At 43.1% G+C, this 26,201-nt stretch overlaps 1 protein-coding gene across 3 annotated transcripts in view; it reads left to right on the top strand.

The window, feature by feature from the left end:
* Window positions 1-26,201, top strand: part of MBTD1 (mbt domain containing 1) — a 98,020-nt gene that overhangs the window by 31,806 nt on the left and 40,013 nt on the right. For all 3 annotated transcript variants that reach the window (XM_068263930.1, XM_068263929.1, XM_068263931.1), the window contains exons 4-12: window positions 3,185-3,299; window positions 3,379-3,461; window positions 4,512-4,629; window positions 7,434-7,568; window positions 11,889-11,977; window positions 17,417-17,651; window positions 17,775-17,830; window positions 18,621-18,725; window positions 21,945-22,092. In XM_068263930.1, the coding sequence (XP_068120031.1) occupies window positions 3,185-3,299; window positions 3,379-3,461; window positions 4,512-4,629; window positions 7,434-7,568; window positions 11,889-11,977; window positions 17,417-17,651; window positions 17,775-17,830; window positions 18,621-18,725; window positions 21,945-22,092 (1,084 nt within the window). The remainder of the gene's footprint in view (window positions 1-3,184; window positions 3,300-3,378; window positions 3,462-4,511; window positions 4,630-7,433; window positions 7,569-11,888; window positions 11,978-17,416; window positions 17,652-17,774; window positions 17,831-18,620; window positions 18,726-21,944; window positions 22,093-26,201) is intronic.

Genomic DNA, 26,201 nt, shown 5'->3' with positions numbered 1-26,201 from the left:
TTTTTTTTTTTTTTAAAGGGGTTCTTTAACTTTGTGGGTAGTAACAGCTAAGCAAACATTTATCTCCCTCCCTGTGCATAAAGCGCTCAGTAAATGAACATTCCGCACAGTTCACCTAGCAGTACTAAAGATGTTGCTGCCTGTGATCAATTTCAGAAAGTAAATCAGGGAGAGGAAAAAATATACAATGGGCAAACACTGATTAAATAATCTATAAATAAATATTGTAAATGAAAAAAATAAAAATAAGCAATTTTATTAATTACGTTGTTTTCACTTCAGCTCCTCTTTAAAGCTTTAAAGCTGAGCTGAGTACTAAAATCAAAATCGACACTTACCTGTGGCTTCCTCCAGCCCCCCCTGTAGCCCACAAGGTCCTTCGGCATCCTCCGAGTCCCCTCCATGGGCCTGCTGGCAGCCCCATTAATGCGGCGACTTCGGCCAAAGTCGACCACAACTGTTTATGCGCGGCCAGGCCGCACTCTTGTCTCGATCGTGCACATGCCGCCTAAGGCTCCTGCGCATGCACTGTTCAGTCTTTTTGGCTTAGGCCGACGGGCGCGTGATCGAGACGGGAGTGCGGCTGGGCTGCACATGCGCAGTTGTGGTCAACTTTTGCCAAGTCGCCGCACTTATGGGGGGGGGGGGGCTGGAGAAAGCCCCAGGTAAGTAGGTAAGTGAGTTTGGTACTCTGCTCAGGGTCCCTTTTTTAAATATGAAAATTACCACATCTTTACTAGTGATTCAAAGGACCTTTATTCAATTCTCTTTTTCTCCTAAGTTTTCTCCTAGGCGATCATTTTTAAAGGACAACTGATGTGAGAGGGATATGGAGGCTGCCATATTTATTTCCTTTTAAGCAATACCAGTTGCCTGCCCGCCCTGCTGGTCCTCTGCCTCTAATCCTTTTAGCCTTAAGCCCCATCTACAAGTTGCGATTCTTTGTGCAATTCGATTACGATTCTATTTACGATCAGATATGTCCTATCGTGATTCGATTTGCCATTGTTTTGCAATGGCAAATCGAATTGAATCGAATCCCGATCAGACATGTCTGATTTAATCGGATTGTAAATAGAATCGTAATCAAATCGCACAAAGAATCTTATCGTGTAGATTGGGCTATAGACCCTAAATAAGCATGCAGCAGATCAGGTGTTTCTGACAAGATTAGCTGCATGCTTGTTTCTGGTGTTATTTCAGACACTACTACAGCCAAATAGATCAGCAGGGCTGACAGGTAACTGATATTATTATTTAAAAGAAATAAATATGGCAGCCTCCATATTCTGATCATTACAGTCGTCCTTTGCAACTAAAAAAATACTGTCAAAATCATTCTGAGTATTTTTCTTGCTTGCTGGTGGCTTAAAGGGCATTGATGCGTCAACTGGGGGGTGAGGTGAAGGAAGAAAAAAACACAGACAACGGGAGCCCAGTAGCGCAACATGTTGACTCATTTATTTCAGAAAATAGTGACAACAGGAAATATATTAACAAAGGTGAGAGGCGTCCCTGGCTATCTTGCTTGTTTGAAGTGGCACTGTTAGTAGCCTGAGGAAGTGGGCAGGACCAACGAAACGCGTTGCCTGTGCAAATAAAAATCTTTTTTTGTTTAATCCACTGGTGGTTTTACTACACAGCGGTATCACAGCCAGAGTGGGCAGGTGAATTGGAAAGTGGAAACCCCCTTTAAGTCCGGTGCACTGAGTGCAGAGTTGTAGTCACGCAGCATTGTTAGTCATGTTAAGCAGCTGAAGCTGGTCAGTGGTGAATGTGCTGCTATGTAGGCTATGGAGATGTGTGTCTTTGTCACTTTCCCCGGGCACGTCACTTGTTTAGCTTTCCAGTTTTTAGTAAACCTTTGACCACCGTCCTAAAGTGCACCTGTAGTGCTAGACAAAAAGACCTGTTCTAGCAGGACTACTCCACTAACTTAAGTCGCTCGTCTAGTTGTTTGCCATGTGTGCACCTGCCTAATTGTCATCCAACAGACCAAAATCAGATTACATTCACGTGGTTTGGTTGAGTGTATGTACAGGCCTTAAAGGACATACGAGGTGAAAATAAACTGATGAGAAAAACAATTGTATCTATCCTGCTTCTCCTAAAAATGACTTTTTTCGATATCCCACAGTTTCATTTTATATTTCAATCTAGTTTTTACTGTTTCATCGTCTTTGCTCAATGACACCTTCATTGAAGTATGCTAGAGCTCAAATCTATGAATTATTGACCATTTTTATCTCTTTCCTGCTCTCAGAAGCCATTTACTGACAGGAAAGTGTTTTATGGCTGTAATTGCTAATCCCTGAGGGTTATGCTATAGTCTGACCCGGTCCCGAACCGGACAAAAACTTGCATACTTGGAACACAGCATAGTTATTTGTGTGCTTGGCACTGTACATAATCATGTCTACCTCATCATGTCAAATTTCACCTCCGTTGTCCTTTAAGGGCCTGGCTCAGAAAATTTCAGTAAAATTGCTGTGTGCAAGCAACGCACAGCAGTTTTACCAGTATGAACACCAGGGAGGTAGCAAAAGGTTGTGGTAATTGCATACTATGTCCCTGGCATTCGTTTTAACCAGAGTTAATGAATCGGGCCCTAAATAAGGCAGGCTTTTCTACAAATATATAACACTTACTTTATCACATCTGCTTATGACTGTTCGTTAGACTACCTAAAATTTGAATTTACTTTAAATTGTAAGCTTTTCTCCATCCACCATACGTAAGGAAACCTACAGGTCTTCCAAAAACCCTCATCACTGACAGTCTAACAGCGCCCGCCTACCATAAGCTTCTCTCTCACAGCGTTATGCTGTTTACAAAAGTACAGGTGCACTTTACTTCTGTGGCAGTTTAAACCGTTAACGTCTACCCACAATTAGAGATATTCATTTTACATAGAATCTCCTTGAGGAGAATTAGTAGGGAAGCATGTGATTGATTTGGGCAGGTGACTGCTTTGTAGGCCTCTGAATGGTCGGCTGTGATCATAAAAAAAAAATCTGACACGATCACATGATTCTGATCAGCCACTCAGAGGCCCCTGATCAAGCCAATTGCATCATTCTCTATAAATTTTCTGAGAGGAGAAAGCATGTACAGTGAATTCATCTCTAGCCATGATCATTGCTCCCCTGAATTGTGTTATAACTTTTGTTTTCTCTCCCTGTAGGGTAAACCTCCCACTAAGAAAGCAAAAGTTCTCCAAAAACAGCCACTTGTGGCAAAGCTGGCAGCTTATGCACAGTATCAAGCTACGCTGAAGAACCAGTCATTAAACAAAACTGGTAAGGCTCCCCCTTTGGTTCATACTCCAGGTGAATGGCCCGACCTCAGTCAGTAATGTTTATTCTATTTTTTTTGCAGCCATCACTGCAGAGGGATTTAGCTGGGGCGCCTACATCACTAGCAATAACCTGGTAGCTGCTCCAGTCTCTTGCTTCAAACACGTAAGTGTTCCTGTGGCTGCACTTGTTTGCTTTGTGGCAACGGGAGTGGTTCTTTCTGTTACTGTTCCTTAAAGAGGAGCTGTCAGCCATACTATCTCAGAAAAAAAAACATATTTAAGTAGATAACTACTTGCTCTTCTTAGATAACATATGTAATGCAATGTCCACGTTTTGATTTTAGTGATTTTTCTACAGTATAAAAGAGAAAATCCTTCTTCGCATATTTTGAAGCCAATCCTGATGTCATTTCCTCCCTTACTCTCCTCTGCCTGATTTGCCTGCACTTCACTATAGAAGGTGCATTGTCTCATCATGAGAAATATTGGCCAATCAGAGAGGAACAGAGGTGTGAGAGGGGAAAACAGGAGGAAAAGAGCTTTCAGCCAATCAGGCTGCATTAGTTAAGTCTAAGGGGTAGTAGAGAAGCAAAAAAGGACAACCCAGCATGCCGTGCAACTTCCTTTGTGTGTACCAAATAAGAGTAAACTGGGGAATTTATCAACAAGAAAAGTAATAGTGATTACTAACTTTTGGATTGCCTGGTTAGCATCCTTATTATTTGTTTACCAGATAAAAATAAAATAATTGATTTTTGCTTTTATGCCTGACACTTTAAAGTAAATGGGAACTGTAAAAAAAAATGATTCTTCTTCTCCTTGTGGGTCCAGAGTGCCAATACAATGGAAATGCAATAGTAGTACAGAGGTGCCAACAGGGTAAAAACAGTATTTATTTAAAATGGATAAAATGAAGTAGGTAGCGGTGGATTTACCCCTCCAAAACAGACGCAAAAAATTGCCTTTTTTTTAAGAAAAAAATCAGTTTATTTACATACTCCAAACAAGGTGCTAATCTAGAGTTAGGCCCAGGACGGAAATGCGCAGCTCAGAGCAGTAATTGCGTGTCTAAGTGAGTTATATGCAGGAGCTGCTGCAGATCTCTTTGGTATGTTTTTAGGGTCTAAAAGCTTGTGAAAAAATTGGAAATAATCACAATGCCAGGGAGGTTTGCATGATGGTGTCAACTTGATTTCTTTTCTTCCTACCACAGGCACCAATGGGCAACTGTTGGGGCGACATTGCAGAAGGAGTCCGGGTGGAAGTTCTCAACACGGACCAGAACCTGACGCCAAAAGTCTTCTGGATCACTGGAATTGTGAAACTGGCAGGTGGGGCCTTTCTTTCACCATTTCATGATCCTCGCAGCTCAGGGAATTTGTGTGAAGACTGGAATGCTCTCTTTGGCTGTATCATTTCTCTAAATTCTGTATTTAGATCAGGTGGCCTAACCTTTCCAAAGTGTATACTTATCCCCGAGAACTAAGGCAGTAATCAAAATCCGACATGAAACATTTTTTTTTTTAAACCTTTTTTTTCATTTTGTAAAGATGGCCATACACTCATCGACTTTTCTCATTCAAGCTACTAAAAAAAATAAAAATAAAAATCCACTTACCTGGGGCTTCCTCCAGCCCGTGGCAGGCAGGACGTGCCCTCGGCGCCGCACCGCAGACTCCTGGTCTCCTCCGGTGGCGCACCCGACCTGGCCAGGCCGGCTTCCAGGTCGGGCTTCTCTGTAGTTCTGCGCCTGCGCAGTACAGCCTGGAGGACGTCCGATGACATCAGCGCGCCGCTGTGAGGCGCATTTTGGAGCGCACAAGAAGCCCGACCTGGAAGCCGGCCTGGCCAGGTTGGGTGCGCCACCAGAGGAGACCGGGAGTCTATGGAGTGGCGCCGAGGGCACGTCCTGCCTGCCACGGGCTGGAGGAAGCCCCAGGTAAGTGGATTTAAAATATTTTTTTGCAGCTGCGTGAACCTTCCCTTTAACTCTGTAGAGCACAGGTGTCAAACACAAGACCTCCAGACTGAATGCGGCCCTCCTTTTCATATTATGTGGCTCTTGAGAGCTTTAAATGACCATCACTGTAAGCAGTAAAGAATGACAGCACACTGCCTTCCCATCTAGAGGAGCACACCGGTGACAGAGATTCTAACTGAAACCATGTCAGTTTGAGCTGGAGTGTAACAACAACTAACAGGTTGCTACTGGAGGCAGCGCTACAGCGCAAAGCTCTGCCTCCCCTGGGCAGCAATATCCACGACTTGGAAAGTCGTGGATTTTTGCCCCGGGATTTTTCGGGTGATAAAGGCCTTGTTCTGCCGCGGGATAGCAGCATTTCAGCTATGCCATTAATGCTGAAGAGTTCTGCCTATTAAAAACGGGTACATTTTTAGGCTTCAGACTCTTTAAATCATTTGGTCCGCGACTTGGACTAGGTTTTAGATTTAGGCCCCTTAACGTGATCGAGTTTGACGCCCCTGCTTTATGCTAGGTACACACCATACTATTTTCTGGCAGATCGGTTATTTCCAACATGTCCGGTCTGAATTTCGATCGATTTTCCTATTTATTTATTTATTTATTTCGTTCACCTCTATGAAAATCGATTAAAAAAAAATGATCAGAAAATCAAAAAATCGATTGGTTATTTCCAACATGTCCGATCTAAATGTCATTCTGGCAGAAAATTGTATGGTGTGTACCTAGCATTAGATGGAAGCCTCTGGATCCCCTAGAGGCTTTCCATGTCCTGTATGTGACCACGGATCTAGCGATGGACCCCCAAAGTTTGCGGTCGCACTCCCGGCCGTGAACGAGTGCGCGCACTACGCAGATGGCCCTACGCAGTAGCATGAGTGAAGAAATTGGTCCTGGACACGTTACATTGCAATGTGTGCAGTATAGCTCTATGTACTGTGAAAACTTGGAAGTCAGGGGACTTTCATGCGAATCGCACACAATGCGCCAGTGCATCATAACTGACAGCACCACAGACTGGGTTTGAGTCACTAAAACGTGATAACTCAAATATCACACCTTATCAAAGATATCGCACCTTATCAAAGTTAACACGCCTTATCAGAGTAGCATAGCAAGCGCTACAAACTTATGCCTGCTAATTGGCAATGGCACTCGTCCTGCCCTGAGCCCCTGCGGGGTCGTAGCGCTCGCTATTCTTCTCTGATAAGGCGTGTTAACTTTGATAAGGTGTGATATTTGAGTTATCACGTTTTAGTGAATCAAGCCCGTTGTGTGAATGGGCACTTGGGCTAGGTTCATAACAGGCAACAAATTGGAACGTTTCCTTGCATCAGACACCACTGGATAAACAGACATGTCAACAGATCCTGTTATCTATAAATCTATAGAACCTGCCCGTTTAAAATGTCTCCCTTGGGGTAGCAGAACGTATAGTGCCACCCTACATGACTTTTCCAGACACTGCACAGAAAACGGACATGTCTGCTACGGTCCTTCTTATTCTCCACAGCAAACCAGAATCAGAGTAGTCAGTGTGGACCTACCCTTACACCTCCACACCACTGCTAACTGAGCTTCTGTATCAATAGTGGTGGAGTCGGAGTTGGGGCAATTTTGGGTACCTGGAGTCAGCTTCATAAACTGAGAAGTCGGATGATTTTTGTACCCACTTCATAGCCCTGAAAGTTCTGTGGAGTCGGAGCAATTTTGGGTACCTGGAGTCGGAGGTTTCATAAACTGAGGAGTCGGATGATTTTTGTTCCAACTCTACAGCCCTGGGTGGAGCACACACCTGAAATAATAATAATAATTAAAAAAAAAAATCAAGTCCACAGAATTTTTGTGCACTAGAGGCACAACCCCATTCAGCTGTACGGAATAGGCCTGCACAGCATGGCATCGCGGTTAGGATCAGTTCATAGCAGTTTGCAGTGCTCAGCACTAGAGCACTGGTTAATGAGATGCATATAATTTAATTTTGTATGCTAATGGTATGCAGCTTGGAAATGGTCCAATCGAATGCTCTTCCCGATTTTTGGTTCAGTTCCATTCTATTTGCTTTACATTCACATGACATTATGCTTGTATGCGTTTACTCATGTATGGTTTGACAGTAGGATGTATGTTTTGTTTTTTGTTTTTTTCTTCCAGGTTATAATGCATTACTCAGATACGAAGGCTTTGAAAATGACTCCAGCCTGGACTTCTGGTGTAACATTTGTAGCAAAGACGTCCATCCAGTCGGCTGGTGCGCCAGCAGCGGAAAGCCACTCGTCCCTCCTCAAAGTAGGAAATCTAAATTCCTTCATGTGTTTCTGGAGCCAGTTAGCCACATACGCCTTGTTTAAAAGTTTATTATTTTAAAAACAAAAATGGGTCCCTTTCAGTTCAAGAAGAAATTAAAGGGGCCCTATGGCGAAAAATTGTAAAATTTAAAATATGTGCAAACATAGGCAAATAAGTACTATTTTTTCCCAGAGTAAAATGGGCCATAAATTACTCCTATGTTGCGGTCATGTACAGTAGGTAGTAGAAATCTGACAGAAATGTCAGGTTGTGGACTAGTCCATCTCTTGATAGGGGATTCTCAGCAAGGCTTTTATTCTGTATAAAGATATTCCCTAAAAAGGATTTAAACAATGATGCTGGCCAGCCTCCCTGCTCGCTACACAGTTTTTTGCAGGGCTGTGGAGTCGGAAGTCGGGCAATTTTGGGTGCCCGGAGTCAGGAAAAAATGCACCGACTCCTAATGAATTTGTAACTAATTAAAATAGAAAATATGATAAAATGTTCTATTTCTCAGATAATAGTCATTAAAAATAATGTATATATACAGTAATAGCTGTGCTTAGTCCACAAAAATGAAATAAACCAATCAAAATTAGTTACTTGTGCTGCTTCAATAAAGCAGTCCCCGTATTTTTAAGGTCAGATATACATATCTGATTGTGACTGTATATATGATGTGTACACAGGAATCTCTTATATATACTAAATAACATCTATGCTGTAAGAATAAAGCCTGATGTGTAGCCGTGTCACTAATAGAGATGGTCAATGAGATGGAAATAATTCTGCATTGATGCTGATTTATGCAAATGTATTCACTCCCTTTGCTGATGAAATCAAATAATTTGATATGTTGTTAAAGTGAATGTTTACCGTTTAAAAAAAGAAAAAGTCAGATACTCGCCTAAGGAGAGGGAAGGCTCGGTCCTAATGAGCCTTCCCTCCCCTCTCCCGGTGCCCGGTCCCGCGCAGGATCCCCCGTGGCAGTATTCGACCAGTTCGGTCAAATACTGCCACTTCCGCATGCCGAAGGGAGCTTTCGGGAGCACTCGGGCTCCCGATGACGCGGCCGTTCCATACTAGGCATGCGCGAACGCCCTCTATGACGCGCTAGCGCGTACGTAGTATGGAGCGGCCCGTCTTCGGAAGCCCGAGTGCTCCCGAAGACCTCCGAAGTCCCTGCGGCGGCGGACGTGAACGGGGGAGCCAGCGCAGCACCGAGGGCACCGGGAGAGGAGAGGGAAGGATCATTAGGACCGAGCCTTCCCTCTCCTTAGGTGAGTATCTGACTTTTTGTTTTTAGAAACGGTACCCATTGGCTTTAAAATTTTGGTTTAGTGACTGCAAATTAAAAGGTACCTGAGACGGATGAAAAGTAAAGCCCTTCAGGCTAATCAGTCCCTCGCTGTCCTCCACCACCCGGATCTTCTGCTATGAGTCCTGATAATTCAGCCAGTCAGCGCTGTCCGGCCATATTCCGCTCACACAGCCAGGAACATTCTGCACCTGCGCAATAGTGCTGCACAGGTGTAGTACGCTCCCAGCGGCGGAGTGTGCGCATGCACACTACGCCCGACTGGCTCAAGTTCCTGGACTCATAGCAGAAGATCCAGGTGGTGGAGGAGGACAACAAGGGATGGATTATCCTGAAGGCGGCTGGAGGAAGCCCCAGGTATGTATAAAACTTTAATTTCATCTGTCTCAGGTTTACTTTGTTACACAGTAGTACTATACTCTACATATGCACTCCCCACAGAGCTGCAGGGAATCCACTGAGAATGCTGTGCACATTGAACACAGAGGTGTTGTCTGTTTACAATCTCCTTATTCCCCTGCAGAGTACCTGCACATCATTCTTACATGTACCCACAGTTAAATTGCCTAGGGCCTGATAGATGTTCTTTGTTCCGGTTTGTACCCTTTTACAAGTACTCTTACCAAGGACTAGTTTTAGTCTAAAGGGAATAAATATAGTAGTCTACATATCCTTCTCACTTCAGTTGTCTTGTAAAATTCCTAAGCATTGGCAGTTAAGAGACGAATGTCACATTACATACTTTTAATCAACAAAATTGTAATATGCAAATTAGAGGAGTCGGCGTCTCGGAGTCTGTGGAATCCTAAACTGAGGAGTCGGAGTCGGGGGATTTTTGGACCGACTCCACAGCCCTGGTTTTTTGGCAGTTGGACAGAGCAACTGCCATTCGCTAAGTGCTTTTGAAAATAAATCCCAGAGAATCACCTATGAAGAGATGGATTAGTCCAAAACCTGTTGCTTATCTCAGATTTCTACTACCTACTGCAACATAGGAGAAAAGTAATTTATGGCTCATTTTACTCTGGAAAAACGTACTTTCCTATTTGTATAGGTTTGCACATATTTTAAAGTTTACAATTTTTTGCCATAGTGCCCCTTTAAGAGAAGTGTTGCCCTTTTAGCACCAGTAATCAGAAACCTGAAATGGTCATCCCCCATGGCACTCAAACATTTTGAATTACGAAAGATGCTAAAGGATTGCGCTCAACTTTCTGAATTAGGGGAGGTTCTAAAGGGGTGCAATTAACGTTCTGAATTGGGGGAGGTGCTAAAGGAGGTGTGCTCAACGTTCTGAGTAAGGAAAGGTGCTAAAGGGGTGTGTTTAATATTTAATCAGTTGGCACCACCAACACTGCCCCAATCGGACGGCCGATCATTTTGAAAATTTTACCATTAATGGGCACTTTGAAACTGTAATCTAAAACTCAGATAAACCAGTTTAGAGTTGATCCTCTCTCCTGCTTATCTTTCATACTGTATGAAAACCAAGCACTCTGTTTAGACTGTTGCAGTAATGGAGGAAGACATTTGAGGTTGAAATCTGGAAACAAAATTCTTGGCAATGTTTTGTGATCTTTTAAGGTGCATTAACGATACGATTCCCCGAACAATTGTTTACGAACGGTTATTCGTATGAGTGTTAGGAAATGATCGTTTGGGACCACTAACGGACAAATCTCCTTACCATTCCGATTACATTGTCAGGATCGATCCCATAATCAGTTCAATTTCATTAAAACCCTTTAGCAGCCACTTGATTTAAAGTGAACTTGAGGTGAAAATAAACTGATGAGATAAGCAATTATATTTATCCTCCTACTCCTTAAAATGACTTTTTTAAACATCCCATGATTTTATTTTATATTTAAACATTTAGAAAGTAGATTGAATGTTTTGTTCTTTTTGCTCAGTTGCAGTCTATTAAGTGTCCCTAAATGAAAATACATGAACTATATCGACCATATTCTCCCCCCTGCTCTCAGAAATATGTAGAGAAATGTATTGTGTCAGGAAAACTTTTTTATGGCTGTAATTTGCTTTTCAGTGATGTTTACTATATTCCTGACAAGACAGACACTGTCACTTCCATCTTTAAAAATTAACTCTTTCAGGTAGCAAAATAAAACAAGTAAAACATCCTGATTATTAATATGTTTAGTACTGTACATACACATGTTTATCTCATGTCACATGTCGCCTCGGGTACACTTTAAAGACTTGCAAGTGCTTCAGGCCAATTTATTTTAGCACTTTTTTTTTAATTTCTTTGTTACATTTCCTTGCTACTAATTAGTACTGCTGTAATGTTTTGTTTATAGCCACTTGTCACTAGGGGGCACTGTGAGACAATAGCAAATGACTTCTGCTATATCCTCTGGGAGCAGAGAGACAATAAAGCATTCCAAGAATTTACAGCACCAGTTCAGACGGCTGAGGTCGAAAGCAGTGCACTATCTCAAACGAGATAATTCCTTTGAAGCTGCTAATGGGTTAATCTGATCGAATTAGTTTGTCGCTTTTGATCTGTTAGTGGTCCCCCTAAAGGAACACATCAGATTGTTCATACAAATAATCGTTCATAAATGATCGTTTGCCGAATTGTATTGTTAAGTGAGATGCAGAGATAGTCAATGAGATGGTCAATGAGATGCTATGTAATAGTGTGCAAATGTGTGTCTTTTGAATTGGACCAATCAAATGCAGCGACTGACTCTAGATTTACACTTCTTGGATTCGGAGAGATCACAACAAATGTAACAAATGTAACAAATGCAGCAACTCAAACTATTTTAGTGATCGGATATTGAAGCTAAGAGAGGATACACATATATCAGGGGCTGCCTAACTTTTCCCTTAGCTGCTTTATGCAGTGGCGTGATGGAGGGGTGACTTGTTTGGTCTTGTGGTATTTTGTTTTTTTTTTTTTTTTTTTGTTAGTTTTTTTTTCTTTTGCTCTGGTGAATACAGTTTTATCTCCCATTTCTTTTTTTTTTCCACAGCCATTCAACACAGATATTCAAATTGGAAAGCATTCTTAGTCAAGCGACTGACCGGTGCCAAGACCTTACCTGCAGACTTTACCCAGAAGGTGAAGATCTCTCTATTACGGTGTTTGCCCTTATTTCTGTCTTAAGCCGCATCTACACGCGTAGATGCGGCCGCGATGCTCCTAATTAATCGAGCCGCTGATGCGGCTCGATTGATAAGATCCGACAGGACGGATCTTGCTTCCGCTGATTCCCTGCTCGCTCCCCGCTAGGGGACAATGGCAGGGAATCGAGCGGAAGTTGCGCGGCGTGGGGACGAGCAGGAATCGAGCAGGTATTGATGCCGGCGAGCGGGGACGCGGCGGGTACGCGGAAGTGGCGATCCGGCGGCTAATCGAGCCGCCGGATCGCTACATCTCATAGTGTAGATGGGCCTTTAGAGAGAAGACTACCAACTACACCCTCCGAAAAGGAAGACCTCTGCTGCACAAGTAACTCCTATCCAAGAAGGTCACACATTATGCAGGAATGTTGTCTGTGCTGGACCCAGTAGCCATCAAATACAGTATTCCAAAGAAGAGTCCACACTAAAGGCTCCTACCCACCTCGCAATTTTGTCCGCAAGTCTTCCGAGGACAGGATTTTTTTTTTTTTGTTTGTTTGTTTGTTTTTTAGCTACAAGCAATGGTTTCCACTATCTTGTGACGTGGCTGCAGGTGCACAATTAGGTTTTGTGAGGTGTGGCGATAACGACAGTCACGGCGAATCTTTAAGATGCCCAACGACTCCCACACAAAGTGCCTTAATCGTTTGAACTCTTGTTCGCGCCTGTCATGTGACATCGCTTGTTCCCGCAGGCAGAATTGATGGATCAGGAAACCTTGTTCATCAGCAGGCGTCACAGTAAGGTTTCCCGGTCCATTCGGAACCACTAGTTGTCAAGGCACAGGACAGACTTTATCTCCTGAGCCTTGACGAAGGGGACCCCTAGTGGCCCCAAAGCAAATGTCTGATATCAAGGTTAGATGGCCTAGTGTGTGTAATGGAACGATAAACCTGTGAGTTTCTGCAAACTGTGCGGACACTTCTTTGGAATACTGCACACAATAAATGGCATTTCGACTGCTAGGATCATTATTAAAGAACCACTGCCACATGCATACATATTTGTACATTTCTCCCAGAGTAAAATGCACTATAAATTACCGAATATCTCAGACTGTAAGACGCACCCAGGTTTAGAGTTTTTTATATATATTTTCACAAAACCTGGTACATCTACGGTGAAGCTGCATCTTGTGGATTGTGCCCCCAATGTACCTCGTGTTTCCCTGTTTCTGCCTCTGTCCTACTTGTGTCATTCTCTATGCCCCCTTTGTGTCCTCCTCTATGCCCCGTTGTGTCCCTCTCTGTCCTCCATTTGTCCCCCAGTGTCCTCCTCTGCATGGGTACAGTACAGGGAGTCCCCGACATTGCGGTGGGTTGGAGGTTCACAAGTCAGGAATTTCCTGCATTTGAACTATAAGACGCAGTGACTTTTTCTTTTTTTTTCTCTCCACTGTTAAGGAGAGGAAAGTTGTGTCTTATAGTCCAAAAAATACAGCCCTTTTCTCCTATGTTGCTGTCACTTACGGTACGCTGTAAAAGACTGACAGCCCTAAAAGATTTTAGTATTGGCTTCAGTATTTCCTTTATTTTGTTTTTGTTTTTTACAAAAACACTCCCTGGAAAGGATCTTTATTAAGATGCCAGTCAGCCTTCCTACTCGCTGCACAATGTTTTGACAGTTGGACTGAACAACTGCCGTTTGTAAACAGAAATACCTGAGAATCCCCCATGTGGAGATGTACTAGTCCAAAACAGTCAGAATTTCATGAATTGCTGTAAGGCTATGTTCACACAATAAATTGCCAGTGCTATTGATAAATATATATATATATATATATATATATATATATATATATATATATATATATATATATATATATATATATATATATATATATATATATATATATATATATATATATATATATATATATATATATATACATACACACACCTTTCCCTGCAGTGATTTTTTTTTTTTTTTCCACTTCCGGACATCAGTCAGGAAGTGAACTCTTTCACCCGGAAGTGAATGCATACAATGTATTCATTCATAGAAACGTTCGGGATATCGCTATACAAAGCGCTTCTTCAAGCACTTTGCGCTTTCCCTATATCTTCCATTGAGCCAAAACGCTCAAAAATGGTAACTTCAGCGCTTTTGGAAGCAAACCGCTCATATGTGAACATTCATGGAGAATCATTGCACAAGCGCTTTTAGGGCAATTTCTAAAATCGCCAGCACTTAAAAAAATAAAAATATGTAAACGCTCATAGTGTGGACAAGCCCTCAGTGACCAGGACACTGAAAAATACGGTACATTTATTTCGGAGTAATAATGTACTAAATTACTTTTTTCCAGACTATAAGACGCACTTTTTTCCCCCCTAAAAGTGGGGAGAAAAGGTTACTGCGTCTTATAGTCCGAATGTAGCACAAACCTACCTATCCTGGTGCTTGTCTCCATTCTACTGAGGTGTGCAGAGGGGAGGCAGCAGTGCTGTTTACTGGCGCCCTCTCATGACCTGCGACGCACATGGTCATGAGGGGGCGCCAGTAAACGGAAATACGGAAGCCTCTGAGGACTCTGCCGCTATAGCGGCTGTAGATGTGCCTGTCAGCGGGGATCGCGCTGATGCCGGGCATGAAGTGACCGGGGAATCAAAGCTACAGCACTGCAAATGATTACAGCGGCTGCTCCTATGCCGCTCCTATGCCGCTCGGAAGCGCTGTGGATCGCCAATTGATCACGCTGATGAGAGGCATGATTAAAGAATAAGATCAAAGGAAAAGCATTCCGGGTAATTACAGCGGCTACTTCAGTACCACATGGAAACACTATTGATCGCACTGCTGCCTCCCCTCTGCACACCTTAGTAGAGTCATTTGAAGCCTGGACACCCAGACCGGACCCAGCTACTGCCACCCATGCTGGTGAGAACCTGAAATGTAATTGTAGTGATTGATTAGTGTAGCTGGGGAGGATGAGGGTGTTCTGTAGTGTAGTGCAGCTATGGGGACAGCAGGGGTGTAGCTTGTCAGTGTAATTTAGACAGAGATATCTTTGGTGAAGGGGTAGGAAAGGTCCATAAGACACTCCTGGACCATGGACTCACCTAGGATTAGTATTTTTTCCCCCTAATTTTTGCCCTTTTAAACCTAGGTATTTCTTAGTCTGGAGCGTCTTATAGCCCGAAAAATACTGTACATTATGTATGTTAAATTGAATAATTTTTAACAATAGTTGTCATTTAAACCATATATTTTATGTAGCTCTGACATTTTTCCAGAGAGTTTCACAGACTTCATTGAACAATTAATTTTAATAACTGTTCCTCTTTGGAACTAACAGTCTGATATCCTTACTATAGTCCAGGTCCAATTTTTATGGGAAGACTGTTATTGGTTTTGGGATGTGTGAGGAAACCCGAGTGCCCAGAGGAAACCCACACTGACACTGGGAGGATATGCAAACTCCATGCAGATAGTGCCCTGGCAGAGATTCTAACCTGGGACTCTGTACTGTAAGGTGTTTGCGCCACCCAGTTTGCTTCTGTTTTAGGCCCAGTCCAAACGTGTTAGTACTTGCACATGTCATGCGGAATTGGGATTTTATGTTTATAGCACATCTAATGTATTTCAGTGGCATTGCACTTGACCTGCGTTTTTCTTATATTAGGTGTGTTTTTCTGCATTTGAAAGGACAACTGTAACAAGAGGGATATGGAGGCTGCCATATTTATTTCCTTTTAAACAATACCAGTTGCCTGGCTATCCTGCTGATCCTCTGCCTCTAATACTATTAGCCTTAGACCCTGAACAAGCATGCAGCAGATCAGGTGTCTATGACATTATTGTCAGATCTGACTGGATTAGCTGCATGCTTGTTTCTGGTGTTATTCAAACACTACTGCAGCCAAACAGATCAGCAGGGCTGCCAGGCAACTAGTACCGTTTAAAGTGGACCTGAACTCAGACCCCCTCTCTTCTCTAAAAGATACATAATGGCATAATTACCTTTTAAAATAAAATAAATCTGTAGTTTCTACTTCCTGATTCACGGAAACAGACATATTGTTTACAGCCTGTGCTTTCAAATGGGCTTATCTGCCGTAGCAGTCATGTGACACAGACGAGGATCAAATTACAACTTGAGATTAGACACAAATGAGGGGGAATTAGACAGCCTAAACTCTCTGAATACACACAGGGTGCATTTCTCTGTTTTCTTTCTGAACTGTGCAAGAAGAGTTCAGGTCCACTTTTTAAAAGGAAATAAATGTGTCAGCCTCTATACTCTTCTCACTTCAGTCCTTTGTCCTTTAAGTCTTTGTAAATGCAGAAAAGCTACATTTGTTTTGTGAAGATCGTATTCAATTTTAAAGTTTAAACCACACCTGAGATGAGAGGAATATGGAGGCTGACATACGTATTTACTTTTAAACCAAGCAGATTGCCTGGCTGTCCTGCTGTTTCTCTGCCACAAATACTGAACAAGCGTGCATATCAAATGTTTTTTACTTAAAGAGAATCTGTAAGAAAAATATAGTGTCTATATGGGGTACTTGCCTCAGGAGGGGGAAGCCTCTGGATCCTAATAAGGCTCACCTCGTCCTCCGTTCCAGCACGGTCACCTGCCAGGTCTCCAGGATCATAGCAATCTTGTGTGAGCCTTGAGTAGGCCCATGAACTGTTTTTCCTTTGGGCTCAAGTGGAAATGGCCAAGCCTGGCAGGATCCGCTCTACTGAGCAGGCTCAGACACTGCTCACTTGCACAGTAGACTTTATCCCATCAGGCTCGACTATTTCCGCCTGAGCCTAATAGAAAGCTGTTATTGCGCCTGTGCGAGGCTCACACAGAATTGTTAAGATCCTGGAACCCAGCACCGCCAACAAGGTAGCCAGATAAAATATGTGACCTTGTGTGATCTCCCCCCCCCCCCCCCCACTCCTTTCCGCAGTCTAAGCGTCTTTTAACTTCAACGCATTCCAGTTGTAATACATACCTGTGTAGAGGGACAGCTCTGGACACCAGAGAGCTTTCCTGATCCTCCATCTGTCCCGTCATTCCTGTGCTGTGCCCAGTTGAAGTTATTCGTCCTGCTAGGTCTTTGGACTCCACGGGAAACCTTCAGAATGACTTGCCTCCCTGGGTAGCTCAAAGACAAGCGCATCTATACTGTGGCATTCATACTGGGCTTGTCTTTAGAACTACTTCGAGAATGCGAGTAGTTCCGAAGGCTGCTTGAGGACTGCTAAAGAGTTATTCGACCCGGCAGATTGAATAACTTTAACCAGGGATGGTGCAGGCACAACTGGACGGACCATAAAACCAAGAGTCTTCCCTATACTTGGGTATGTATTACAACTGAAGTAAGTTTCCTCACTTCAATATCCATTTAAAGTTTTGGTTTGCTTTTTACTTTGATAGGTGTCTGACAATATGCAGTATCCCTTCAAGCCTTTAATGAGGGTGGAAGTGGTGGACAAAACGCACCTCTGCCGGACGCGGGTGGCTGTGGTGGACAGCGTGATAGGAGGCCGGTTACGATTGGTGTATGAGGAAAGCGAGGACAAGACTGATGACTTCTGGTGTCACATGTACAGCCCGCTTATTCATCCCATCGGATGGTCCCGGAGCATAGGCCATCGGTTTAAGAGATCCGGTATGTCACCAGTCACGTTCTGCTCTAGTTCTGTGTCCCTCACTCAGTGACAGCACCGCAGTGACAGGTATAGTTAAGGATTCCCTATTCAACCCACTGAAATCGTATTTTTCTTTCTGCCAGACATACTAAAGAAGAATGAATCTCACTATGACGCGCCTTCCCACTTATTTGCAAAGGTAATTACGTTGACTCTTAGGGAGGGGGTCGCACTTGCAAAGACTTGCATGCCTTTTTCGAAATGCTAAAATGGCATTGGAGAATCGCAGAGAAGCGAGGATAATGTGCGGTTTTCCGCTGTGGGGGTGGGGGGGAATACCGGTTCTGTTTGTTTTGAACGCCACATGTGATTCCTTAATCCTGGCTGTCGGGCAAAAGTGTGCTGAGAGTGTCGAATCGCCTGCGGAAAAATGTCGCCATTTTTCACGGACTCAAGTGAAAAAAAATGGTGCTGAGGTTCTGACCCCAAAGAGTTGCATTCTCAGAAGAGGGAGGAGGTTGGCGGGGCCAGGTGTTGTGTGTTCACAGTGAAAGATTTACTTAGATTCATTTAGAGTGATAGATTGATTTTGTTTGTTTGTTTGTTTTATTATTTTTGGATCATTTTTTAGGAAAATTGGGAGGGGGGGGGGGGGGATTTAACACAAGTGTGTGTGTGTGTGTGTGTGTGATACATTGGTTGTAACATTTTAAAATTCTACCCAGTCACAAACGTGATCATTTTAGTGTTTGCCATTTGTCTTAATGGCAAACAAAAATAAATAAGAGTCCTTGAGGAGTGCTGGAATCTGCGCTTTTCTTTCAGAACAATTTGCCATTAGTCTGTGTGTTAAAAAATGAGGAACCATGGCTCCTGCTCCACTTACTCCTATATCAAGGTGGGCACGTAGCTTAGAAGGCATGTCATAATGACTGTTCAGGGTTTGTTTGTTTTTTATCATCTCATTTTTTTATTTGTTTTCCCATCAGGTCAAAGATGTAGACCAAAATTCTGAGTGGTTCAAAGAAGGGATGAAACTGGAAGCTATCGACCCACTAAACCTGTCTGCAATATGTGTTGCCACCATTAGAAAGGTACATTTTATCACACAATCCAGCAGCGTGCACAGGTTTCTGTTATCGCAGTTTGTTTAACCCTTTCGGGACGGGCAGGCTCTGACCCTTTAAAGGGCTACTATCGCGAAAAAAGTAGGAGGTTAAAATCTGACAGAACCGACAGGTTTTGGGCCAGTCCATCTCTTCATGGGGGATTCACATGGTTTTCTTTGTTTTCAACAGCATTTCCTGAACAGCAGTTGCAAAGTCTGACAAAATAGTGTGCAAGTGAGTAGGGAGGCTGGCTGGTATCTTACTATTTTGGTAGTTAAAATGCTGTTCAGGAAATTCTGTTGAAAACAAAACTCTGAGAATCCCCCATGAGGAGATGGACTGGCCCAAAACTGTCGGTTCTGTCAGATTTTAACTGCCTACTTTTTCCACAATAGTGGTACTTTGATTTTTCACCAGAGGTTCACCTCAGGTTCTCTTCAAATACTTGCCTAAGGAGAGAGAGGCTTCCCACACCCTCGTCAGGACCTCCGGCGCTATCTCAGGCTTTCCTGCACATCCTTTTCATGCATGAGCGTGGCAGCACTGCGCCTGCACAAGCACTGCCGCGACTGCGTGCTGCACGAGTGACTCCGGCGTACTGCGCAGACGCAGGTGTGCTCACACTGCTCCAGTAAGGCCACATTCGCTCTTGAAGAGGAGCGCGGTCACAAGCTTGGAATTTGTCAAGAACTTTGAGGGGTCCGCACTCGCCAGCGGTGGACTGAGGGATGGTGTGGGAAGTGCCCACTTTTTCTAACCCTAACACACAATCCATGACCTAGTGTGTGAGCTTTGCGGTCTTTGGCATCAACAATTTGCATTGAAATGAAACAAATCTGATTGGCTGTTTGTGGCTCCACCTCCTTTTCTGAATTTGAACCCCAGTCACCCAATAACCAACTGTACCAGGTTTGAGGCATGTGCCATTAGCAGTTCAACAATGGAAGCAATTAAATATTCCCCTTGAAAAAATCAGTTGGTGAATCTTGATTGGCTTTTGTAGGCTCCACCCACTTTCCAGGATATTAATCCCAGTCACTCAGTGACCAACTGTGCAAAGTTTGAGAAGCCTACCATAAACAGTGTAAGAATGGCTGCAGTTTACATTTTCCCGGTGAAATTTGTATTTGTCTTGCCCACTTTTTGGTTATGGGGATAAAAAGTATCCTATATGTTATTCCAGGTAATGTACTATGTGTGTGCCAAATTTCCTTCAAATCCATTCAGCCATTGTTGCGTGATTGAAACATCCAAACATCCAAACTTTATTTATAATATTAGTGAGATTTAAGTACTCTGATCAGTGTGATTGACTCCCGGTGATCATGGGGTCAGGAGCCAATAAAAAATGGTGTATGGAGATCAGTTGTCATTACAAAAGCTGAAAGAGCAGAGTGCATCAGTGACAGAGTGGTGGGAGGGTGTGGCTACGAGTGATTGACATCTAGGCCCTGGCAAGGATAAGAGGCAATAAACGGCGTAGATTTCAATCATCTATGTCCAGAAAAGATTCATCTCACAGTCAGTATTTTTGTCATCTGTAAAATCTCTCCCCAAAAACCAGCTGTGCAGACCTTCCTTTACAGCTTAACCTTCTGAGCGGTATGCCGCTCGAGAGGTTTTGCTAGCTTCAGGAGTCCCCAGAATAAAACTATTTAGTGGCTGAATTAAATGTTAGCTAGCACTAGGCTTGCTAGTATCGGCATGGCCAACACAGTGTTCCCCACTGAGATAGATATGTCAGCACAATGCAGTGTTGCTCCTGTCACTTGTACGCTGGACCGATTCTCTTCTGTGCGATAAGTCTTCACAAGTGGCTTATGTTCCACTGGGCATGCACGGACCATACTCACGCATGAGCAGTACTTCTATGTTCAAACACTGACTGCGGCCGCAAGCTCTTGTCAAGCATGTTCAGAGGGACCTGATTATAGAACAGAGGACTTGAGGAGGATCGGGGAAGACTCTGGCCTATCCACAGGCTTCCCACTACTTAGTTGAGTATCTTCTTCTTCTTCTTTTTTTTTTTTTTTTTTTTTTTTTTTTTTTTTTTGCCCAAAATAATATTGTTTACAGTTTTAATTTATAAATTATTTAAACCATTTTATTTATTTTCAGTACAAGTCCTCTTTAACCTATTTTGGTTCCTGGACGTAGAAACTACGTCCAGGAACCATGCGCGCTCCCGCGGCCGATCGTGCTCATGCACGCGCACTCCCGGCCGCGGAGTCGGTAGCCACGGAATCAATATATCGGGCTATGGTGCCCGATCACTGATTCCTCTCCCCCGCTGAAAAAGCGACAGCTTCTCTCGGAAGCTGTGCTTTTTCTGGCTTTTCCCTGCCCGATGCGTCACTCTAAGCGTGTGTTACGCTTAGAGTGACGTCATGTAAACAAACTCATGGCCGCTATCTTGTGGCCAAAAAGTAATACTACAACTGAAAAGAAAAAAAAAATTAAAATTAACACACATTTACATTATAAATCTATTGTTTACCTCCCACCCTCCCAAAACTACCCAAATAAAATGTTTACTATAAAAAAAAAAACATGTAAATAAAAAAAACATGTAAATATTTACCTAAGGCTCTAAACTTTTTAAATATCAATGTAAAGATGAAATATTTCTATATTTTTTTTATTTTAAACTTGTAAATAGTGATAGATGCAAAATGGAAAAAATGCACCTTTATTTCCAAATAAAATATTGTCGCCATACATTGTGATAGGGACATAATTTTAACGGTGTAATAACCGGGACATATGGGCAAATACAATACGTGAGTTTTAATTATGGAGGCATGTATTATTTTAAAACTATAATGGCTGAAAACTGAGAAATAATGATTTTTTCCATTTTTTTTCTTATTCTTCCTGTTAAAATGCATTTACAGTAAAGTGGCTCTTAGCAAAATGTACCCCCCAAAGAAAGCCTAATTGGTGGCGGAAAAAACAAGATATAGATCAGTTCATTGTGATAAGTGGTGATAAAGTTATAGGCTAATGAATGATAGGTGAACATTTCTCACGTGAAAACGACGGAACCTGAATGGGTTAATGTAGATGCTTCCGACATAAAGCATGTTCCGCTTTTGGATCAGTACTCCAGGCACAGCTTCTAATAACAATGGACTGTGTTATCCATGTTTACGAAACTTTATTTGTTGCTGCCAAGTTCTACATTTTGTTTTTCTGTGCACAAAGGTCTTAGCGGAGGGCTACCTTATGATCGGGATTGATGGGTCGGAAGCAGCGGATGGTTCGGACTGGTTTTGTTACCATGCGTTATCACCGTCAATATTTCCTGTTGGCTTCTGTGAAATTAACAAAATTGAACTAACTCCGCCACGAGGTAAGATGAGACCGACAACTGATAACATTCACTGATGTATGTGTCCCTATAGCCAATGGCCTACATATACTTGTAGAGTAGATATTCTTGTAGAACCTCAACAGTGATTATGTCACTTCCTCCTTTAGTATATGTATAGTATTGATCAGGGGTGTCAAACTGAAATCCAAAGTGGGCCAGAATTGAATACCGACATTAAAGCGGATTGAAACCCAGCATTTCTTCTTTGCTCTAAAGGTCCGTACACACGTCGGACTGGAGGCAACGGCGGATCGCTCAGAAACAGCCGTATCAGTCCGCCGACAGTGCTTACACACGCCGGACTGTCGTTGGAACGCCCACCCAGCGGGAGGTGACGAAGGACCCGTCGTTGCTTCCAGTTCGACGTGTGTACGGACCTTTATAGATTTTTTTTACAGCATATTATATATAACCAGCATCCAAAGTGCAGATGTTATCTTTTATTGTATCAAGTGAGGAAAGTAAATAAACACTTCTCTGACACTGCAGGCTTTGCTGAACAAAGACAGACAGTCATAAAGTATTTCTGCTTAAGTTAGCAGATGAATAAAGCAGTTATAAATAAAATGCAAAGTCAGCTCTCAGAGAAAAAAATGAACTTTAGGAACGTATAATTTCTAAATGAATAATAATACTTATGCACAAAAGCAAATATGATAACCGTATGGCATACAAAAAGTAGGAAAACATGTTTTTATTAAATATTATGTCAGGGTTTTATACTGCTTTAAGTTGCTGGCCAACCTCAATGTCTAGTAGCCACCTCTTTCCCTTATAAGGTTCCCTGATGTCTAATGGCCACCCTCTCTCCATATACAGTTCCCTGGTGTCTAGTGGCCTTTCCCCCTCCCCTATACAACTCCCTGGTGTCTAGTGGTCCTACCTCCCTCCCCTATACAGTTTTCTGGTCTTTATTGGTCCTGCCTCTATACAGTTCCTTGGTGTCTAGTGGGCCCTCCTCATAGAGATCCCTGGTGTCTAGTGCTTTCCCCCTCCCTCCCCCATATTTCTTCCCATGTGATGTAGGGCTTCACCTTCAATATATCTTCCCTGGTGGTTTAGAGTGGGCCAGTGGGAAAACCACTTGGGGACCAAATTTGATGGCTCTGCTGGCCAGATTTGGCCTGCGGACTGGACTTTGATATGTATGGTATAGATGGTGAATGCGTCTCCTCTCTCCATTGGTCATGGCATGGCCAGCAGAGATGTATAGGATGTATATTAAATATTGCAATTCTGCTTATGCAACATTTTAGAACCAAGCCATCCAGAATTTGTCTATTTGCCCACACAGCCATCTGGTATTTGACCACTGCAAATCCATGTGGAATCAATTTGTAATATTTGATTTGAACTCATAAATACCATCCGGCACCAGTGATCAATGAGCACACCTCGTCTTTAACAATTGGACGTTCACACAACCTCAGCAGATCGAGGTAGACCATAGGACGCTCAAAGCAGTTAAGGCATTTATTGGCTTAAAGAGGAGCTGTCAGCCATACTATCTCAGAAAAAAACCATATATTAGTAGAGTAGATAAATACTTGCTCTACTTGCATAATATGTGTATTGCACTGTCCATGGTTCATTTTAGTGATTTTTCTACAGTAAAAAAAATAAAAGACGATCCTTCTTAGCATTCCCCATTTTAAGCGTGGCTATTTTGAAGCCAATTCTGATGTCATTTCCTCCCTTACTCTCCTCTGCCTGATTTGCCTGCCCTTCACTATAGAAAGTGCATTGTCTCAGCATGAGAAATATTGGCCAATCAGAGAGGAACAGAGGTGTGGGAGGGGAAAACAGAAGGGAAAGAGGCTTCAGCCAGTCAGGCTGCATTAGTTATTTCTTAGGGCAAATAGAGAAGCAAAAAAGGACAACCCAGCATGCCCTGCAACTTCCTTTTTGTGTACATGTAGTCCCCGGTTAAAGAACGAGAGGGACTGTAGGTACGTTCTTAACCTGAATCTGTTATTAAGTCGGAACATTGTGTCTTCTCTGTCCCCTGTACCTCCTCTGTGGCCCCCTGTGCTTCCAGTGTCCCCCTCTGTGTCACTTCTGCCCTCTGTACCTGCTTATCCAAATTTAAAAGCCATTTTTACTTTGAATTTTTTAAAAATCAATTTTCTCAAACTTCAAGTCCAATTTGAGAAAACATTTTTTTGACATGTTCCCATAGTCCATGCCGTTAATATCGGTGGGTCGTTCGTATGTCTGGCGCTTTCGTAAGTTGGGGACTACCTGTTCCAAATTTTGTGTGTACCAAATAAGAGTGAGGTAAACTGGGGAATGATCATTTATCAACAAGAAAAATAATAGTGATTTTAACTTTTGGACTGCCTGGTTAGCATCCTTATTACTTGTTTACCAGATAAAAATAAATAATTGATTTTTGATTTTATGTCTGACAGTTACACTTTAAATCAGCAATACAAGGTGTTTCGTTCAGCAGTTATCTTGGTTACAGCAAATCAGGAAATATGAACATGATTGCAGATTTTGATGTAGCGGCATTGCAATCATTAGTGAGCACAAATAAGCGGAGCTAAGCTAGGCTTCAGGAATCTATAAACTGAAGTAAGCTGAATAGAGCTACACGTGAGCAACAGGAACAGCAGCAACATACATATAGTTTTACGAGTTACTTTACTTCTATCAGAAGCTGCGCTTGGAGGAAGCTTACAGAGGTGGGGAGGGAAGGGAAACAGGCGGGAGAGTCGTGTAATATAGGAGGCGGGGGAGTGGCGATGAGTGACAGGCTGAGGTAAATAGGCTAGCGACAAACTGCTTGGCGCTAGCCTGGCGCTTTTTTTTTAAGGGGGGGACAGCAGAGCCCAGGGTGGGGGGTGAGGGCACAATAGAAGGACACAGAGGCAGGTCATTGTACACAGAACATGCCACTGTGTCCGAATATGATTTGACAAACATGCCTTAGATTCTCTTTAACGGAGAACTCTGCATTTAGACTTCTGCCCGAAACAACATTGATTCTTAAATGAATGAGAGTTTTACATTGCAAGACCCTCACAGATTATCTTCCACCGTTCCCCTTCTTCCCCTGCACAGCCACCTACAATTTGATTGCATTCTATGCATGGACAATGACTTAGATTGTTAGCTCCTTTTCTGCCTGCTCAGTCACCTGCAATGTTGCTCCTTTCTACACCTACATGGCTGGTGGGGGTGTGGTTAGATGTGTGGCAGGGGCGTGTCTTTAAAGTGTCCCTCTTTCCTATCTCAAAATGTAGGGTATGCAGAACTGTTTCAAAAATAGAGCAGATGTCCAGATCCAAGGTTCTGATTGGTTGCTCTGAGAAACTGCTCTATCTCTGAACCAAATTTGCTCCTTTTCTCCTTGTTTCAATTTTGAGTAAATCTACCCCATAATATTTTTGTCTGGAGAACCAAGTAATCTCCTTACCTAAGGGGAACCATTGAGTGTCCATGCTTTAGACCAGGGCTGGCACTTCTATCGGTGCAATCTGAGCAATTGGGTCTAGTATGCCAGAGCTACAACTGATTTGTTGCAGAGTGCTGACAGTGGAGCATACTCGCCTGTCCGGCTGGTGCACTGCTCTTTCTCCCTTTAGCAGCGTCTGTCCCGCAACCTGTTACGTGCCTGTGGGGAACAGAGGAAAGGTGCCGGTAAGAATGGATACGAAAGGATGCGGAAACCAGGAGGGAGCGCACCACCTGGACACGCTGCTGTGTCAAGTCTGTAGGAGAGGAGGGCGTTGCAGGCGACGGCTAATACCGCTGTACTGGGGAGGGTGGTGGGCTGTACCTGATACTGCTGTATTGGGGGTGGGAGGTCTGGTGGCACCTAATACCACTGTATCGGAGGCAGCTGAGTAAGGTGTGGGCAGCCACAAATTACTGAGAGGGCTGGCAGCACCTATTAGCACTGTAATTCGGGATGCCAGCTTCTCTGCCTGGAACAGATACAAACTCCAGAGGGTCATCAGATGAGCAGAGAGGAGCATTGGGAGACCTCTTCCACCACTTGACCTCCTCTGTATCTCCAAGCTGGGCTCCAGAGTGCTGAGGATAGCCTAACACCCAGGCAATCACTACTTCAGGCAATTGCC

Source organism: Hyperolius riggenbachi, chromosome 12, assembly GCF_040937935.1.
Source record: "Hyperolius riggenbachi isolate aHypRig1 chromosome 12, aHypRig1.pri, whole genome shotgun sequence".
NCBI classification, from domain to species: domain Eukaryota; kingdom Metazoa; phylum Chordata; class Amphibia; order Anura; family Hyperoliidae; genus Hyperolius; species Hyperolius riggenbachi.
The sequence above is the reverse complement of the archived record's forward strand: the minus strand, read 5'-3'. Positions and strand labels throughout refer to the sequence as shown.